This window comes from Dendrobates tinctorius, unplaced genomic scaffold (assembly GCF_039654945.1).
Source record: "Dendrobates tinctorius isolate UK_male_01 unplaced genomic scaffold, ASM3965494v1 ptg000119l, whole genome shotgun sequence".
NCBI lineage: Eukaryota > Metazoa > Chordata > Amphibia > Anura > Dendrobatidae > Dendrobates > Dendrobates tinctorius.
This window is the reverse complement of record NW_027361787.1, coordinates 1,834,544-1,855,978: the sequence shown is the minus strand read 5'-3', so window position 1 is coordinate 1,855,978 and position 21,435 is coordinate 1,834,544. Positions and strand designations below refer to the sequence as shown.

Here is a 21,435-nt window from a genome sequence, read left to right as displayed (position 1 = left end):
GGAGTGCCCCCCCCAGCGGTCTGCAGTGCTGATGCCGGGTAGATACAGCATGTCTGAAAAAGCGAAGACGCACACGTTTCTATACGCTGCATGCATCTCTTGTCGGGCCGCATTTCCGCGGGCACAGAGCAAGCGATTATGCGAAGCCTGTGATTCCAAACGCGCCCAGGAGCCTTACCCTGCGACTGAGCCCAGTGCAAGTCCCCCGAGTGGGCCCTATCACTGTCGCAGTCCATGGCGTCGCTTACGAGAGCAATCGAGTCCCTTCGTGCCCCAGATAGGGGCAGGGACAGTGGCTCGCCTGTGTTAGAGGGGTCCTTTACCTCACAAGAGCATCCGGCCTGCAGGGGCCGCCCTCACTCCAGGCAGACGCGGGGGAAACGAACCCACACGGCGTCTCCCGGTTCATCCGGTGCCTCGGCATCCGTGAGTTCTGCTTCTCGCTCTCCTTCACCAGTAGTCGATAGCGAGCAATGCTCAGACGAGCCCCTTGACCTAGATACTCCGGGGTGTTGAGAAACAGTGGACAGCCTCATTGAAGCCGTCAACCAGACTTTGGGGATTGAGGATGATTGCACCTTGGCTTCTGGCCATAAGGTGTCATTTAAGCGAGTTAAGCAGCCGCATAGAGTATTTTGCACTCACCCAGAATTCGAGGACATAGTGCAACGACACAGGGAACGGCCGGACAGACGCTTCTCGGGCCAGAAGGCGCTCGAAGCGAGGTATCCGTTTGCCCCGGACCTCTGTAAAAGATGGACGGAATCCACAACGGTGGACTCACCCATGTCACGCTTGGCCTCTAAAACCCTGTTATCCGTACCTAGTGGTTCTTCTATGAAGGATCCCACAGATCGTCTCATAGAGAGCTTGGCTCACTCAGTATTTGAGGCATCAGGGTCAGCACTCACTCTCTCCCTCGTTCGCGGCAACGTGGGTGGCCAAGGCCATGATTTCTTAGTCAGAATCATTATACAAAGCCTTGCAGGATAGGGCCCTACCTGCAGAACTATCAGAGATCGCGAGTCAGATCGCTATGGCTGGGGACTACTTAATCAATGCATCTTTGGATGCGGCCAATTGCGCGGCACTTGCTGACGCAAGCACAATTTCCATTAGGAGAGCTCTATGATTAAGGACATGGCGGGCCGATTCAGCCTCCAAGAAGTCCTTGACTTCTCTACCTTATCAGTGCAGCCTTTTCGGAGAGAAGTTAGATCAGCTCATCTCTGAGCGTCTGATCTGGGTGGACTACAGCGGCCAATTCCGCCGCTTCAGGTTGCCCCAACCAGGATAGAGATCGACAGGTCTCATATAGAGCCAACCCCTTGGGGAAAATGCATACTCACCAGCCCAGGTCGAGGGGATCCAGGTCCCAAAGATCTTCTCTTTATTTTTTTTATATAGCGCTAACATATTCCGCAGCGCTTTACAGTTTGCACACATTATCATCACTGTCGCCGATGAAGCCCACAATTCTAGATTCCCTATCAGTATGTCTTTGGAATGTGGGAGGAAACCGGAGTATCCGGAGGAAACCCACACAAACACGAGGAGAACATACAAACTCCTTGCAGATGTTGTCCTTGGTGGGATTCGAACCCAGGAATCCAGCGCTGCAAGGCTGCAGTGCTATCCACTGAGCTACCTACTCTGGTTTCGCCATGTCTGGCTCACCATCGCACACGACACATGGGTAAGAGAGCTGGTGTCCTCAGGGTACAAGATAGAGTTTGTCAGGTACCCCCCCAAGACGGTTTTTTCTTTCCTATCTTCCCAAGGTGGATACCCAGGCAAGGGCTTTGCTAGGAGCCATCGAATCGCTCTACCGCAATGGAGTCATTATTCCCGTGCCAGAACACGAAAAGGCTCATGACTTCTATTCCAACCTATTCACGGTCCCCGAGAGGGACGGGACTGTCTGTTTTGGACCTGAAGCTCCTGATCAAATTCATCAGGGTCAGACATTTCCAAATGGAGGCACTCCGTTCAGTCATATCGGCCATGGGGCAGGGAGAATACTTGGCCTCTATCGATATCCAAGATGCTTACCTACATATCCCCATTTTTCCTCCGCATCAAAGATTTCTACGCTTCGCCATCAACAGTCTACATTTTCAGTTCGCAGCACTTCCCTTCGGGCTAGCCACCGCTCCCAGAGTGTTCACAAAGGTCATGGCAGTCGTCATGACCATCCTGCACTCCCAGGGCATAGTCGTCTTGCCTTACTTAGATGACCTCTTGGTCAAGGGCCCTTCTATTTGGGCATGCAAGGAAAGTGTCAACATCACGCTAGTTACTCTTTCCCGCTTAGGGTGGTTGGTCAACGTGAAGAAATCATCTCTTGTTCCAGCTCAGAGGATTTCCTTTTAGGATGATCTTCGACACCTTTCGAGGGTTGGTAATTCTCAATCAGGACAAGGCCCTAGCTCTCCGGCAGGGAGTCCGGACATTTCGCCAACCAGTCCCTCATACCATCCGTTTCGGGATGAGGATTCTAGGAAAAATGATGGAAGCAATATCGTTCACCCAGTTCCATCTTCGCCCCCTGCAGCACGCCCTCTTGTCATCCTGGGACAAGAACCCATTCTCGCTCGATCATCGGTGCCGGTTGTCCTCTCAGGTCAGACAGTCACTCGAGTGTTGGATAACCAGTTCCTCCCTGCTTCAGGGGAAACCCTTTCCCCCAGACTATTGGTTGGTGGTCACAACCGACGCCAGCCTCCCCGGCTGGGGAGCGTTTTCTCGCTACCACACGACCCAAGGACGGTGGTCGCCGCAGGAGGCACACCTCCCGATCAATTTGTTGCAGATACGAGCGATCTGGCTGGCTCTGCAACATTTTTGTCACCTTCTAGCAGGCCGCCAAGTCCGGATTCAATCGGACAACGCCACGGCGGTGGCTTACATAAATCATCAAGGGGGCACCCGCAGCAGAGCAACCATGCGCAAGGTAGGGTGTTATGAAAGAGTCACCGTAGGAGGAAGACACAAAAATAGAAGCTACGTCCAGGAAACCTGAGAAGTTGGCAACTATCAGATTGCAGACCCCTGAACCTATCAACACAACTAGCAGTAGCTGTGGGGGGTTCCTACGGTGCCCTAGACCCCTCGATCACAGCCGGAGAGCTAAATAGCCTAAAGACAGAAAAGGAAATCTAAACTGCCCCAGAGCAGACCACAAAGTAAAAGGCAGCCCCCAACATATAATGACGGTGAAGCAAGATGAAAAAACACTCACACAGACAGAAAGATAGGCTGAGCAAACGATGGGGCCCAAACTAACTAAACAGGACAGGAAAGGAAGGTTGCTGTCTGCAATCTGCCAAAACCCTATCAAAGACATAAGCCAACAGGCTGATATGGAAAAAGACCCTGAAGCAGCTAGGCTTCAAAAGCTATATCAGCACTAAGGTACTTTCTGAAGACAGAGCTAAAGGAATTCAGCTCACCCCAGCAGGGAATGGCAGAAATCCAGAAAAACAAAGCAAAACAAAGTCAAGGCACAAATGCAAAAGGCAGAGCCGAAAACTTAGCTTTAGAAGAGCAGGAATTCAGACTGGTCTCCAAGGATCCCACAGAGAAATCACCCGCAGGGCAGAAGGGCGTCGGCGGCCTTATATCCAGTCAGTCACTCCACTCAGCCAGTCATCATCATTAGGCTCAGGTGCTTGACAATCAGGCTCACTACCTTTCTTTACCAGAAGAGGGAGTTCATCGGGCCTCAGTAGTGAAGGGGAAAATGAACTCACAACAGTAGGGCACGTTTTGCATTGGGCCAAGAGGAACCACTCGGTGATATCGGCAGTCCACATCCCGGGCGTGGAGAACTGGGCAGTAGACTTCCTCAGCCAGCAGTGTCTTGCGTCCGGGGAGTGATCACTACACCCTGAGATCTTCCAGCAGATTTTCCAATGGTGGGGGACACCGGATAGGGACCTGATGGCCTCAGGGGCGAATGCCAAGGTGCCCCTGTTTGTCGCTCGGTCCAGGGACCCGCAGGCAGTCACTTTGGATGTGTTGGTTCTGCCGTGGAACCCGTTTTGCCTCTCATATCTATTTCCCCCGCTGCCACTACTTCCGAGAGTCTTCAAAAAGATCAAAACAGAAGGGGTTCCAGTGATTCTCCTGGCCCCAAACTGGCCCCGTCAAGCTTGGTACGCGGATCTAGTGCAGCTGCTCGCCGACATTCCTTGGCGACTGCCAGAGCACCCAGATCTACTGTCCCAGGGCCCGATCTTCCACTCGAGCTCAGGGGCCCTGTGTTTGATGGCATGGCCGTTGAATCTTGGATTCTGACCCAGGTGGGGTTTGGGCGCGAGGTGCTTGCTACAATGGTTAGCGCCCGGAAGCCTACCTCGGCGCGAATTTGCCATCAAACCTGGAAGGTTTTCTTTTCTTGGTGTCGAGGCCGCAGTTATTCTCCACTGAGATTCTCTATTCCCAACATCTTGGCCTTTCTCCAGTCTGGCCTAGACTCAGGGTTGGCCCCGAGCTCCCTCAGGAGACAGATATCAGCTTTATCCGTCCTGTTCCAGTGCAGAATTGCTGTAAATGTGCAGGTAAAGACTTTCATCCAGGGGGTCTCCCACTTGGTACCTTCCTATAGTGCGCCTCTGGACGCCTGGGACCTTAACCTGGTCCTAAGCATTCTGGAGGAAGCTCCATTTGAAACGCTACAGGATGTTTCTTTGTCATACCTCTCCTGGAAGGTGGTATTCCTTGTAGCGTTAACGTCTATCAGGCGAGTCTCAGAGCAGACGGCCCTATCCTGTCGAGCCCCGTTTCTCACTTTCCACAGGGATAAGGTGGTTCTCAGACCAGCTCCCCCCTTTCTACCGAAGGTCGTTTCCTCGTTTCACATTAATGAGGATATTGTCTTGCCTTAATTTTGTCCAGCATCGGCACACCGAGTGGAAAAGCCCCTTCACACGTTGGACCTGGTAAGAGTCCTCAGGAGGTACGTGTCACGGACGGCACCCTTTAGGCAGACAGACACTCAGTTCTTGCTCCCCGAGGGGCGCAGGAAGGAACTCGTGGCCTCAAAATCGGCCATAGCGAGGTGGATTCATTTGACTATTCAGGAGTCCTACCGCATCAGGGGTGCGCCGGTTCCAGCAGGGATCAGAGCACACTCTACTCGGGCAGTGGGCGCCTCTTTGGCACTTCAGCACCAGGCTTCGATGGAAAAGATTTGCAAGGCAGCAACCTGGTCCAGCCTGCACACGTTTGCCAAACATTTCAATACCCATACTCAGGCTTCAGTGGATGCGAGCCTAGGTAGAAGGATTCTCCAAGCAGCGGTGGCGCACCTTTTAGACAGGAGGTGCATGTAGCTTGGATCGGTGAGTCAACTTCCCACCCAGGAACTGCTTTAGGACGTCCCACAGTACCTGTGTCCCCCAATGAGGCGAGGGAGAAACAGGGATTTTTGTGATAAACTCACCGTAAAATCCTTTTCTCCGAGACGCTCATTGGGGGACACAGCACCCACCCTGATAGCCAGTTAGCTCTTGTTTAATTAATATGCATTTTCGATGATATTAGGGTGGTTCTTTTCTAAACATATTGTTACCTGCATTAAGGCTGATTTTTGTTGTTGTCCTACTGCTTTTGCACTAAACTGGTTTCCGCCCGCAATCCGGGCGAGGGTGTATACGGCAGAGAAGGAGCTAACCTCTTTTTTTCACTTAGTGTCAGCCTCCAGGCGGCAGTAGCATACACCCACAGTACCCGTGTCCCCCAATGAGCATCTCGGAGAAAAGGATTTTACGGTGAGTTTATCACAAAAATCCCTGTTTCAGTGACCTTTTTTGTATAACACAAAAGAATTATATGTGGCCACCTGAAACAAATAAATGACTAACTTTATATACCAGATATATGATTTTCTTGATACCTGGTATGGCTGTAGAACCTGATCTGCAAGGTCCACACCCCCATATATTTGTGGTAGTCAATGACAGACACAGGTTTTGGAGTAGTGGATCCCTGTTGGTCTGCAGTGGCTCTTGTGGCATCTGTGTGGATCGAGCTCAGGATAAAAATATCTTTTTTATCCTTATACTTAAGGGCAAGCAGCTCTCTATTGCGTAAAACCCCTGACTGCCCCTTTCGGAAATTTTTTTGACCACTGATTGTGGAAACCCCTGACGGTTTTTGCAAATGGTCCCATAAGCCCCTATGTTATGTACAACCAGACTTTTAAATAGGGGTATGCTGGTGTAGTAGTTGTCAACATACAGATTGTAGCCTTTTTGTAAAAATGGAGTTATCAGTTCCCAAATGATTTTTCCAGATGTCCCCAGATAAGTAGGGCATCCTGGTGGGTTTAGTTGGCTGTCTTTCCCCTCATAAATATGAAAAGCTGATGTGTATCCGGTTGAACTCTCACACATATTATAGAGCTTTATTCTGAACCTTGCCCTCTTTGAAATAATTGGTCCAAAATTTTCCACCACCTCCACATTTAGACCAGGAATGGCATTAAAATGAGCGATGAATGGTTTAGCCGAATCCGAAGCCTCCCATCTGGGAAATGCTACATCAAGAGGCAAAGCCCCTTGGACATTGGTGTGCGCCAATTCACTAGCACTAGGGACAGCGCTAGTACTGGGCATTGTTCCCTGAGTTGGAGACATTTCTCCAGAAGCGCTATTTGTCCTTCTTGTTGTACTGGTCCTTGTGTGTGAGGATGGACCGGAATCACTGCTCATTTCTGAGCTATCACTGTCGCTGCTACTAAAGCCCTTGAAATCCACATCGCCATCTGACACTGCACTTTCTTCACTGTCAGAACATGAAAGTGGATAAGTCTCCTCTGCACTATAACACTGACGGGCCATTTTTATTTTTTTTAATATTTTTTTCCGGAAATACAAAACTCTGATGTGACCAAATTATTTGGGAGACAATAGAGAAAAGTCTAATTCTTTTGCCTAACCCTAACTTTAGAATAAACCCTAACTTTAGAATAAACCCTTACTTTAGCCCCAACACTAACCCTAACTATGGCACTAACTGTAACCTGCCTTATCTGTTTTTCCACTGACAGATGATGGACCTGAGTGGGGACTTGTTTTTGTGAGATGAGAATTGGTATTATTTTCGCCTACATAACATTGATTGGTTCCTTTTTATTCGATATTTGGGAGGCAGAATGAACAAACAGTTGAACACCACACACTACTGGTTCATCCAACAAGGTTTTTTATTAGACTGTGAACTGTCATAGTCTTGGTAAATAATTAACCCCTTAAGCCCCAAGGGTGGTTTGCACGTTAATGCCCGGGCCAATTTTTACAATTCTGACCACTGTCCTTTTATGAGGTAATAACTCTGAAACACTTCCATGGATCTCGGTGATTCTGACATTGTTTTCTCGTGACATATTGTACTTCATGTTAGTGGTAAAATTTAATTCAAATAACTTGCGTTTATTTGTGAAAAAAATGAAAATTTGGTGAAAATTTTGAAAATTTTGCAATTTTCCAACTTTGAATTTTTATGCCCTTAAATCACAGAGATATGCCACACAAAAAACTTAAGTAGCATTTACCACATGTTTACTTTAAATCAGCACAATTTTGGAACCAAAATTTTTTTTTGTTAGGAAGTTATAAGGGTTAAAATTTGACCAGCGATTTCTTATTTTTGAAACACCATTTTATTTTTAGGGACCACATCACATTTGAAGTCACTTTAAGGGCTCTCTCTCTCTCATATATATATATATATATATATATATATATATATATATGATAGTATAGAAAATACCCAAAAGTGACACCATTCTAAAAACTGCACCCCTCAAGGTGCTCAAAACCATATTCAAGAAATTTATTAACCCTTCAGGTGCTTCACAGGAATTTTTTGAATGTTTAAAAAAAATGAACATTTAACTTTTTTTCACAAAAAAAATACTTCAGGTCCAATTTTTTTATTTTACCAAGGGTACCAGGAGAAATTGGACTGCAAAAGATATTGTTCAATTTGTCCTGAGTAGGCTGATACCTGATATGTGGTGGGAAACCACTGTTTCGACGCATGGCAGAGCTCAGAAGGGAAGGAGCGTCATTTGACTTTTTCAATGCAAAATTGGCTAGAATTCAGATCGGACGCCTTGTCACGTTTGGAGAGCCCCTGATGTACCCAAACAGTGGAAACCCCACAAGTGACCCGATTTTGGAAACTAGACCCCCCAAGGAACTTATCTAGATATGTGGTGAGAACTTTGAACCCACAAGGGCTTCACAGAAGTTTATAACGTACAGCCGTACAATTAAAAAATCATACTTTTTCCATAAAAATGATCTTTTCACCCCCAGTTTTTTTTCCCAAGGGTAACAGGACCCTAAAAGTTATTGTGCAATTTGTCCTGAGTACGCTGATACCCCACATGTGGGGGTAAACCACTATTTGGGCGCATGGCAGAGCTCGGAAGGGAAACGGCGCCATTTGACTTTTTTGGCTGGAATTGGGATTGGACGCCATGCCGCGTTTGGAAAGCCACTGATGTGCCTAAACAGTGGAAACCCCCCACAAATGACACCATTTTGAAAACTAGACCCCCCACGGAACTTACCTTGATGTGTCGTGAGCACTTTGAACCCCCCAGTGCTTCACAGAAGTTTATAACGCCCGGGCGTGAAAATAAAAAAATCATATTTTTTCCACAAACATGATCTTTTAGTCCCCAATTTTTTTATTTTCCCAAAGGTAACAGGAGAAATTGGACCCCAAAAGTTGTTTTGCAATTTGTCCTGAGTAGGCTGCTACCCCATATGTGGGGGTAAAACACTGTTTGGGCGCATGGCAGAGCTTGGAAGGGAAGGAGCACTGTTTGACTTTTTCAACGCAGAATTGACTGGAATTGAGATCAGACGTCATGTTGCGTTTGGAGAGCACCTGTAGTGCCCAAACAGTGGAAACCCCCAATTCTAACTCCAACCTTAACCCCAACACACCCCTAACCCAAACCCTAGCCCTAATGGGAAAATGGAAATAAATACATTTTTTTTATTTTATTATTCTTCCCTAACTAAGGGGGTGATAACAGGGGTTTGATTTACTATTTATGGCGGTTTTTATGTTTGGAAGCTGTCACACGCTAAAAGACGCTTTTTATTGTAAAAATAGTTTTTGCATTACCAGATTTTGAGAGCTATAATTTTCCATATTTTGACCCACCGAGTCATGTGAGGTCTTATTTTTTGTGGGACGAGTTGACATTTTTATTGGAACCATTTACAGGCACGTGACATTTTTGATCGCTTTTTATTCCGATTTTTGGGACGCAGAATGAACAAAAACCAGCATTTCAAGAATTTCTTTTGGGGGTGCGTTTACACCATTCTGCATGCGGTAAAATTGAAAGGCGGCTTTATTCTTCGGGTCAGTACGGTTACAGCGATACCTCATTTATGTCTTTATTATATAAAAAATAATTATTTTTGCATCACTTTATTCTGTGAGCTATAACTTTTTCATTTTTTTGCTGATGATGCTGTGTTGTGGCTCGTTTTTTGCAGGACAAGATGACGTTTTCAGCGGTACCATGGTTATATATATCCGTCTTTTTGATCGCGCGTTATTGCACTTTTTGTTTGGCAGTATGATAATAAAGCATAATTTTTTTATTTTTCTTCTTTAAGGGGTTCGCTAAAGGGGTTAACTAATGGGACAGTTTTATAGGGTGGGTCGTTACGGACACGGCGATACTAAATATGTGTACTTTTATTGTTTTGGTTTTTTTCATTTCCAAAAAATGAATTTATTAGGGAATATTTTTTTTTTTTTAAATTTAGCGATTTTTTTTATAAATTATTTTTACTCTTATTTTTCTTTATTTAACTTTATTATACTGTCCCAGGGGGGAAATCATTGTCATGTGTGAGATCGCTGATCTGACACATCACAGATCGCTGTGACAGATCAGCGATCTCACATAGGCACTGCCCAAGGCTTCATCATGCCTGCGCTTTGCAGGCACTGACGAAGCCGCCTCTCTGCAGGCCCCTGAAGGTCCCCGCAGCCATATTGGATCCAGGGACCTGCAGGTAAGGAGGCCCCCAGGGCAGCACATCGCGCTGCGCTGGGGGTCTCAGGGAAGCACGGAGGGAGCCCCCTCCCTGTCGATGCTTCCCTAAACCCCCGGTACACTGCGATTGTGTTTGATCGCAGTGTGCCAGGGGCTAACGTGTCAGCTGTGATAATCAGCTGACACCCGGCCGCGATCAGCGGCGCTCACCCTGTGAGCGCCGCTGATCTCTATGACGTGCTATCCTGTCCTTGGGAATTAAGTCCCAGGGCACATGGACGGGATAGTACGTCATATGGCAGAAAGGGGTTAAAGTTTTTTTTACATAGCTTGCCATTTTTATGGACAGTTTAAGTAGAAATGTTCAAAAATATAAAACTCAAGGATATTTTATTAAAAAACTTTGTTTTATTATCTTAGCAGATGACTGTACCAGGAGAACAGAGGGACAGCTGACATCTTCAATTTTTAAATCTGATGATCTTGAGATCCTACAAGATACAACTGGTGAATGCCATTACTCCAGATATATCATCATCCATTCACAGCAAAGATCTGTCATCTGATCCTATGAAACAGGTCCCATCTTCTGATTCATTACCGACTACTGAGGAAAATCAAAGTCACAAAAGAGGCATTAAAAAACAAACTGCTCCTAAAGCAAAGAAGTCATTTTCATGTTCAGAATGTGGGAAATGTTTTAACAAGAAATCACATTTTGTAACACACCAGAGAACTCACACAGGAGAGAAGCCTTTTTCATGTTCAGAATGTGGGAAATGTTTTAGCTGGAAAGCACGTCTTGATCGCCATTGGAGCAGTCACACAGGGGAGAAGCCTTTTTCATGTTCAGAATGTGGGAAATGTTTTATCCAGAAATCACATTTTGTTACTCACTATAGAAATCACACAGGGGAGAAACCGTTTTCCTGTTCAGAACGTGGGAACTGTTTTAAATGGAAAATAAGTCTTGATCGCCATCAAAGAACCCACACAGGGGAGAAGCCTTTTTCCTGTTCAGAATGTGGGAAATGTTTTAACGAGAAATCAGATTTTGTTAAGCACCAGATAATCCATACAGGGGAGAAGCCTTTTTCCTGTTCAGAATGTGGGAAATGTTTTAACCAGAAATGGAATCTTGTTACTCACCAGAGAACCCACACAGGGGAGAAGCCTTTTTGCTGTTCAGAATGTGGGAAATGTTTTACCTGGAAAGCGCTTCTTGTTAGACATCAGAGCAGTCACACAGGGGAGAAGCCTTTTTCCTGTTCAGAATGTAGGAAATGTTTTAACCGGAAAGAGCTTCTTGTTAGACATCAGAGCAGTCACACAGGGGAGAAGCCTTTTTCCTGTTCAGAATGTAGGAAATGTTTTAACCGGAAAGAGCTTCTTGTTAGACATCAGAGCAGTCACACAGGGGAGAAGCCTTTTTCATTTTCTTAATCTGGGAAATGATTTTACTTGGAAATCAACTGTTAATAAACATCAGAGATGTCACATAGGGGAGAAGCCTTTTTTGTGTTCATAGTGTTGGAATAGTTTTAACCAAAATTGAATCTTCTTAAATGGGTTGTCTCTTGTCATTCCTCATGTTTTCTGCCAAAAGGATAAAACTAAACTTTATTAATTCCAAATGTAAAACTATACCCATAATTCACCTCCTGAAGGTTAGTCAGTAGGTGACTAATAGAAAAAACATGTACCCCACAGTTCAGTATATAGGGTGAGTTGACGTATACACACTCACTCTCCAAGCCTCTCATTTCTACGGGTTTCATCGTCCTGACCAAAGGCGACTCATCAGGAGACTATTTAATATTGACCTATATTCAAGTGAGACTGGACAAAAGAAAAAAATAAAATCATGTATCATGTTATTCGAAACAGTCAGAAAACTAGCCCCATATTGGCAGATCCCAGACCTCAGACTATATACTGTGTAAGTTTATAACCCACTCCGTGTAAGTTTATAACCCACTCCAGTGTCAGGAATAGATAGTATGTGAAAATACAGTATAATTCTTGTGTTTTTCTCCTATAGGGTCTGCCCTAGTTTGGTATTGTAACTGCTGTTAGTAGTGCAGACAAATTGTCCTAGACTAAACTCAGTTTTCAGACGGCCCAATGTTGTGAGTTCATTTTCCCCTTCACTACTGAGGCCCGATGAACTCCCTCTTCTGGTAAAGAAAGGTAGTGAGCCTGATTATCAAGCACCTGAGCCTAGTGATGATGACTGGCTGAGTGGAGTGACTGACTGGATATAAGGCCGCCGACGCCCTTCTGCCCTGCGGGTGATTTCTCTGTGGGATCCTTGGAGACCAGTCTGAATTCCTGCTCCTCTAAAGCTAAGTTTTCTGCTCTGCCTTTTGCATTTTGGCTTTGACTTTGTTTTGCTTTGTTTTTCTGGATTTCTGCCATTCCCTGCTGGGGTGAGCTGAATTCCTTTAGCTCTGTCTTCAGAAAGTACCTGAGTGCTGATATAGCTTTTGAAGCCTAGCTGCTTCAGGGTCTTTTTCCATATCAGCCTGTTGGCTTATGTCTTTGATAGGGTTTTGGCAGATTGCAGACAGCAACCTTCCTTTCCTGTCCTGTTTAGTTAGTTTGGGCCCCATCGTTTGCTCAGCCTATCTTTCTATCTGTGTGAGTGTTTTTTCATCTTGCTTCACCGTCATTATATGTTGGGGGCTGCCTTTTACTTTGGGGTCTGCTCTGGGGCAGTTTAGATTTCCTTTTCTGTCTTTAGGCTATTTAGCTCTCCGGCTGTGATCGAGGGGTCTAGGGCACCGTAGGAACCCCCCACGGCTACTGCTAGTTGTGTTGATAGGTTCAGGGGTCTGCAATCTGATAGTTGCCAACTTCTCTGGTTTTCTGGACATAGCTTCTATTTTTGTGTCTGCCTCCTACGGTGACTCTTTCATAACAGCCCAATATGTACCCAGCAAAGAGCAAACAGATGAACGGCATACTAGGGTGCACAAATCACCACATTACCAGACGGAGCTATTTATCTGAAGTATTGCGGTATATAATTCAGTCAAAAAACGGAGGTGCTTGCATGAAAAAACATGAATATTTCAATGTGAAGCGAAAAAAGAAGAAATATGCAGCACTCACCGATGTAGCTGAAAAACTGTGCGTCTTTATTTCACATAAATTCCATCAATATGATGTGTGGACATGCAGGACGTTAGAGGAATGCTATGGGAGAGAGGTGCCGGACAGTGGCCGTTTCGCGATTACTCGCTTCTACGGGTCCAGGTGAGGGGATTAACTAAAGGTCATTCCCTATATAGGATCACAGACCTTACTAATTAACATACAAAACAAGTTGTGAAACAAACATTTACAAAAAAATATACAATATACAGAGTGCAAGATACTAGTAAAGAAGAAATCTTTCCATATCGATTTTCAAGATAATCTATATTTTTACAATATCATAGGAAGATTATAATCGAAATAACTTTACATACAATTTTTTATATAACATTTTTTATAAAAATACTGATAGATCGATCCGGTCATTTAGTCCCAAAGGACCTTGTGCGTTCGCTTTCAGGATCCATTTTGCTTCTTGTTGCAGTAAAGCTTTGTCACGGTTCCCTCCTTGAGGTGGAAAATTGACCTTTTCAATCCCTGCAAAACTCAAAATTTCTGGGTTAGCTTTCTGCACATCTTGAATATGCTTAATTAATCGCAGTGAGCCCTTTCCTGATGTAATAGATCTATAGTGTTCACCAAAACGTATCGTAAGTGGTCTTATAGTTTTTCCAATATAAAAATAACCACATGGACAAAAAATAACATAAACCACGAATTTAGTTTGACAAGAAATGTAGTTTTGTACCTAATGTTCCATAGAGCCGAAATGTATAGAATTCCCTGTCAGATGAAGATGACAGTATCTGCAGTGACCACATTTATAATTTCCTTTTATTGATAAATCTCGCAGCCAATTTTTTTGAGGGGGACGAAGTCTATGATGTACTAATAAATCCCCTATATTATGTGCCCTTTTGTATGCAAATTGAGGAACTAATTTACCATCTGTGTGTGAGGTTTTTTCTGCATCAATGAGATGCCAGTGTTTTCTCACTGCTGCTTGTATTGCTCTATCCATTGCACTATGTTTAAAACAAAAATTAAATTTTTTTTGTAGGTTTGAGTACACTATTTAATTTTTTAGTCCTTTCCTTTAATAAATCCATCTGAGAAAATTTTTTTACCCTTTCATATGCTTCATTTAATAAATTCATAGGATATCCCCTTTGCAAAAAACGTTGTTTCAGCTCAGAAATTTGTTCATTAAAAATGGTTTCATCATTATTCAGTTTTCTTACTCTTAGCATTTGACTATATGGAAGTCCCTTTTTAGTGTGTAATGGGCGAGCGCTCTTATAATGTAAGTAATTATTTGTTGCGGTTTCTTTTCTAAACACTTCTGTTTTTCAAGAGCCATTTTTTATTTTAAATTTGACATCAAGAAAATCTATTGTGTTCCCCCCAAATGAAAATGTGAAGCGCATGTTGTCACTGTTCACATTGTTCAGGTATTTTACAAAATCTGCAAATTCTTCCAGAGAACCCCCCCAGATAATAAAAATATCATCCACAAAGCGAAAATATGCTTGTAAATGTTTTAAGTGTGGATTTAGGGCTGTTTTTATATAAAACTCTTCAAATCGTGCTAGGAATAAATTTGCATAAACACAAGAGACTGGCATGCCCATTGCTGTGCCCACCCTTTGTATGACACAAGAGACTGGCGTGCCCATTGCTGTGCCCACTCTTTGTATGACACAAGAGTCTGGCGTGCCCATTGCTGTGCCCACCCTTTGTATGACACAAGAGACTGGCGTGCCCATTGCTGTGCCCACTCTTTGTATGACACAAGAGTCTGGCGTGCCCATTGCTGTGCCCACTCTTTGTATGACACAAGAGACTGGCGTGCCCATTGCTGTGCCCACCCTTTGTATGACACAAGAGACTGGCGTGCCCACCCTTTGTATGACACAAGAGACTGGCGTGCCCATTGCTGTGCCCACTCTTTGTATGACACAAGAGACTGGCGTGCCCATTGCTGTGCCCACCCTTTGTATGACACAAGAGACTGGCGTGCCAATTGCTGTGCCCACCCTTTGTATGACACAAGAGACTGGCGTGCCCATTGCTGTGCCCACTCTTTGTATGACACAAGAGACTGGCGTGCCCATTGCTGTGCCCACCTTTGTATATACCACTTATCCAGAAATTTGAAGGTATTGTGTGTCAAAACATAATTGACACACAATGCCAATCACAATGACAATCGAGTGTCTCGATAATAAAGGAAATAAAATCCTGTGATTTGTTTGTGTTATGTAAAATCTCCTTTATTGCTGCTATGCCTTTATCATGGGGGATGCTGGTATATAGACTCTCAACATCAATAGATGCAAGGGAGAAATGTGGTTGCCAATGGAAATCTTTCAATTTTTTCAATAAATCTCCTGAGTCTTTTACAAAAGAGGGCACAGCTTTTAGTAAAGGTTTTAGTAGCCAGTCTAAGTATTGTGAAAGTGGTTCAGTCAAAGAGTTTTCCCCTGAAATTATAGGGCGACCCGGAGGCTCTTTTAAAGACTTGTGCACTTTTGGCACACTATACCAATAGGGAATTTCTGGGTATTCTGGAAAGTTTTTCTGCTCTCTTTTTTGATAATATCCCCAATTGAACATACTTTCTTAAAAGAGATCTTAATTTGTCCTTATATTTATGCAAAGGGTTGTCATTTAGCATACAGTAGGTATTACTATCATTCAAGTAATTTAGGGCATCTTGTATATAGTATGTCTTATCCAAAAGACCCAAATTTCCTCCTTTATCAGATCTCCTGAAAACAGTATCACTCCATCCCTTCATTTCTTGCAAAGCTTTCATCTCAGGTACTTTCAAATTTTTTTCTGACATGGGATAGAGTAAAGCTTCTACATCCTTGATGACCATATCATGGAAAAGATCGATACTGTTCCCAGGAGATATAGGAGGCATGAAATTTGATTTTATTCCTCCTTTAAAAGGTATTGGTATTTCTTTGTTGGAATTAACTGGTTCCAGGGAGAAATCTGGTTCAGTTATACTCATTAACATTTCAACATCACTTAAGAATTGTCTGGGACAGATATCTGAATTTAGCATAAAGCCTAAAGGACCAATAGTTGGAGGTTTCTCACCTTCATGTATAGGAACAGAAACTGCAGCTGAAACACTGGAAAAATTTTTTTTAAGATGTAGCTTTCTTATACTTTTAAACAATTCAATCCTAAAATCGACATAATCAAATTTTTCTGGAATACAAAAATTTAAGCCTTTAGATAGAACTTCAGTATGTTCACTGGATAATTGGCGCTTTGAAAGGTTTATTATACGTAGATTGTCCGTTGGAGGTGTTATTTCCTCCATGATACTTGCTTGCGTTTCTTTCCTTGATTTTGTAATTTTCCGGCCTCGTCTTGTTTTTTTCCTAAAGGGGGCGTATTATTAGAGGTAGAAGGAAAAGTAAGCATGCTTGAGTCCTCTCGATCGTCTGCAACACTTGCGTCCGAATCCGTGGTCCATCCTTCATAGTTATTTTTATGAGCCATGTTGTATCTCCGTTTTTTAGAAAAAGAGGAACGATTTTTATTCCAGGAAAAAATCATGTTATTTTCGTAGTCATTTTTATCTCGCAAAAACTTTTCTTTTTTCTTCTTCTTAATATCGATTTGTTGTAATATGAGTTTTTTATCCAATTTTTTGTAAAAATTTGTATTTTGGTTTTCTGTGTAGCGTGACTTTAATTCTGATTTCGCTTTCTCCAACTGTTCAGTCAGATGATCATACTCCTGCTCATTTTTCTCTGCTACCAATTGTAATAAATTGAGAGAACATTGGTGAAGGATATCAGTCCATTTCTTTTGGAAAATAGGATCATCTTGAAATTGTGAAATTTCCTTGAAGATACGTAAACCTCTCGGGACTCTCTTGCATTCAGTGTATGATTTCAATGATTTTACAGTCCAGAATGATCGGATTTCTCTCTCAGCTAATGATTGTATTTTAAATTCAAGTGATCTTGTGCTGATAATATGCAGCTCTTCCTTACGATTGCATCCTCTCGTCCTGCTAAAAGTCCCTGTTCAACCGCATTCATATCAGAAAGCTCCATATTTACGTCTGTGTCCATTGTATAGATAAAAAGTGAGTGAAATAAACCCTGTGCTCAGTTCAATTACACAAGTTGAATGATCCTAGCAAAGAGCAAACAGATGAACGGCATACTAGGGCACAAATCACCACATTACCAGACGGAGCTATTTATCTGAAGTATTGCGGCATATGGTTCAGTCAAAAAACGGAGGTGCTTGCATGAAAAAACATGAATATTTCAATGTGAAGCAAAAAAAGAAGAAATATGCAGCACTCACCAATGTAGCTGAGTTTTGCAGGGATTGAAAAGGTCAATTTTCCACCTCAAGGAGGTAACTATGACAAAGCTTTATTGCAACAAGAAGCAAAATGGATCCTGAAAGCGAATGCACAAGGTCCTTTGGGACTAAATGACCGGATCGATCTATCAGTATTTTTATAAAAAATGTTATATAAAAAATTGTATGTAAAGTTATTTAGATTATCTTCCTATGATATTGTAAAAATATAGATTATCTTGTAAATCGATATGGAAAGATTTATTCCTTACTAGTATCTTGCACTCTGTATATTGTATAACTATATATTTTTTTGTAAATGTTTGTTTCACAACTTGTTATGTATGTTAATTAGTAAGGTCTGTGATCCTATAAAGGGAATGACCTTTAGCTAATCCCCTCACCTGGACCCGTAGAAGCGAGTAATGGTGAAACGGCCGATGTCCGGCACCTCCCTCCCCTAGCATTCCTCTAACGTCCTGCATGTCCACACATTTGATGGAATTTATGTGAAATAAAGACTCACAGTTTTTCAGCTATATCGGTGAGTGCTGCATATTTCTTCTTTTTTTGCTTCACATTGAAATATTCATGTTTTTTCATGCAAGCACCTCCATTTTTTGACTGAATCATATGCCGCAATACTTCAGATAAATAGCTCCGTCTGGTAATGTGGTGATTTGTGTGCCCTAGTATGCCGTTCATCTGTTTGCTCTTTGCTGGGATCAGACTACAGGGGAATGCAGATGCCCTGTCCAGAGTTCACTGTATGTCATGTGTCCACCCCCTTAGGGTTGAACATAGGAGGGAGGTACTGTATGTGGTACAGTAAAGGGTGTTTTACTGGATGGGAGATACATTTCTCCCAGCAGGTTAATGTTTGGCTGGGTTTTTCCCTAAAGGCAGAACCTGCGATGATGTCATGGTCACGTGATCATCAGCCCATGTGATGTTTACCTCACTTGTAGGAGGGGTTATGGGCTATGTAATGGAAGTTGATGTTTGGCACATGGTGAGTGTGTGTCTGGAAGTTACAGGACCTTGGCTGGACTTAGCCTGGACACGTACACAGGATCCCCGTGCTGCAGGACCAGAGCAGCAAGACTCTCAACAACCATGGGAATGGCACCTGGCAGATGCCGCGGACCTGTCAGCCGCTTAGTTAAGCCCATCTCGTGCAAGTGGTGAGTATGGGACCAGTGGTTCTCCAAGCTGGAGTATATTTCTGTTTTTCCTTACTTTCTGTTAATCTGCTGTTTACAACGTGACATTAAACCACTGAAATTGGACTTTAAGCCTGTGTGTTGCCTCGTTATTGCAGCCCTGCCATTACCTACCAGAGTGAATCCCTACACCTCCTTAAAACTATTGCACAGAGTCTATTTGGTGGTCTTGTACAATGGTTTCTGGGTTTTGGGATAAGGTGAAGCGTCTGATAGCACAGATGTATGATGGACCGGTTGTTCTGGAACCTTCTACCCTTTTACTGGGAACCAGGCCTTCCCGGCTTCCAAAAAGCTTTCAGAAGCTAGTAAACTACTTATGTATGGCCACTAAAATCTACATTGCGGCAAAGTGGAAGTCGCCCTCACTGTCAATACAGTTGTGGCCAAAAGTATTGACACCTCTGCAATTCTGTCAGATAATACTCAGTTTCTTCCTGAAAATGATTGTAAACACAAATTCTTTGGTGTTATTATCTTCATTTAATTTGTCTTAAATGAAAAAACACAAAAAGAATTGTCCTAAAGCCAAATTGGATATAATTCCACACCAAACATAAAAAAGAAGGTGGACAAAAGTATTGGCACTGTTCGAAAAATCAAGTGATGCTTCTCTAATTTGTGTAATTAACAGCACCTGTAACTTACCTGTGGCACCTAACAGGTGTTGGCAATAACTAAATCACACTTGCAGCCAGTTGACATGGGTTAAAGTTGACTCAACCTCTGTCCTGTGTCCTTGTGTGTACCACATTGAGCATGGAGAAAAGAAAGAAGACCAAAGAACTGTCTGAGGACTTGAGAAACCAAATTGTGAGGAAGCATGAGCAATCTCAAGGCTACAAGTCCAGAATGTTCCTGTGTCTACCGTGCGCAGTGTCATCAAGAAGTTTAAAGCCCATGGCACTGTGGCTAACCTCCCTAGATGTGGATGGAAAAGAAAAATTGACAAGAGATTTCAGCTCAAGATTTTACAGATGTTGGATAACATGACTAACATCCAAACAAGTTCAAGCTGCCCTGCAGTCCGAGGGTACAACAGTGTCAACCCGTACTATCCGTCGGCATCTGAATGAAAAGGGACTGTATGGTAGGAGACCCAGGAAGACTCCACTTCTTACCCCGAGACATAAAAAAGCCAGGCTGGAGTTTGCCAAAACTTGCCTGAAAAAGCCTAAAACGTTTTGGAAGAATGTTCTCTGGTCAGATGAGACAAATGTAGAGCTTTTTGGGCAAAGGCATCAACATAGTGTTTACAGGAGAAAAAAAGAGGCATTCAAAGAAAAGAACACGGTCCCTACAGTCAAACAGGCGGAGGTTCCCTGATGTTTTGGGGTTGCTTTGCTGCCTCTGGCACTGGACTGCTTGACCGTGTGCATGGCATTATGAAGTCTGAAGACTACCAACAAATTTTGCAGCATAATGTAGGGCCCAGTGTGAGAAAGCTGGGTCTCCCTCAGAGGTCATGGGTCTTCCAGCAGGACAATGACCCAAAACACACTTCAAAAAGCACTAGAAAATGGTTTGAGAGAAATCACTGGAGACTTCTAAGGTGGCCAGCAATGAGTCCAGACCTGAATCCCATAGAACACCTGTGGAGAGATCTAAAAATGGCAGTTTGGAGAAGGCACCCTTCAAATATCAGGGTCCTGGAGCAGTTTGCCAAAGAATGGTCTAAAATTCCAGTAGAGCATTGTAAGAAACTCACTGATGGTTACCGGAAGCGGTTGGTCACAGTTATTTTGGCTAAAGGTTGTGCAACCAAGTATTAGGCTGAGGGTGCCAATACTTTTGTCTGGCCCATTTTTGGAGTTTTGTGTGAAATGATCAATGTTTTGATTTTTGCTTCATTCTCTTTTGTGTTTTTTTCATTTAAGACAAATTAAATGAAGATAATAATACCAAAGAATTTGTGTTTGCAATCATTTTCAGGAAGAAACTGAGTATTATCTGACAGAATTGCAGGGGGTGTCAATACTTTTGGCCACAACTGTATCTATGAACGACATTATGTTATTCTCATTTGTGGCCCCAGCGTTTCTTATAGAATAAATCCCTTTCTCAGACAGTCCTGTAGTAATTACTTTGTTCTCACGGTTTGTAGGAGGGTTCGTTATCAGTATAAGTGCGAGAGATGAGAGACCGACGACTGCAGTTTTACCCTGTGTGTCCGGCGTCAGTTTTACAGTGTGAGAGATGCGGGGTCTGTGACCAAAGCTGGGGGTATACGGGTGTATACAGGATACATAGGGGTCTGTGACCGAAGCTGGGGGTATACGGGTGTATACAGCATACATAGGGGTCTGTGACCGAAGCTGGGGATATACGGGTGTATACAGCATACACAGAGGGGTCTATGACCGAAGCTGGGGGTATACGGGAGTATAAAGAGCACACTGAGGGGGTCTGTGACCAAAGCTGGGGAAATACAGGTGTATACAGCGTACACTGAGGGGTCTGTGACTGAAGCTGGGGGTATACGGGTGTATACAGCGTACACAAGGGTCTGTGACTGAAGATGGGGGTGTACAGAGTACACAGAGGGGTCCACACAAAAGCAGCTTCGCTCAGTACACCTCGTACACACACAGCTCCGCTACGTACACTCGTACACACGCGGCTCCGTTCCGTACACCTCATACACACGGCTCCGCTCCGTACACCTCGAACACGCGTGGCTCCGCTCCGTACACCTCGTACACGCGCGGCTCCGCTCCGTACACCTCGTAC

At 43.7% G+C, this 21,435-nt stretch overlaps 1 protein-coding gene across 1 annotated transcript; it reads left to right on the top strand.

Annotated features, from left to right (window-relative positions):
- The first annotated feature begins 10,516 nt into the window (after nucleotides 1-10,516).
- On the top strand, nucleotides 10,517-12,159 carry LOC141101544 (uncharacterized). The gene has a single exon (XM_073590668.1). It carries the CDS (start codon nucleotides 10,517-10,519, stop codon nucleotides 11,480-11,482), a length of 966 nt encoding a protein of 321 aa, XP_073446769.1. The 3' UTR covers nucleotides 11,483-12,159.
- Nucleotides 12,160-21,435: the final 9,276 nt, after the last annotated feature.

Bases quoted from the DNA above. Each gene is read 5' to 3' on its own strand.
- LOC141101544 (XM_073590668.1), top strand. From the start codon at position 10,517: ATGATCTTGAGATCCTACAAGATACAACTGGTGAATGCCATTACTCCA.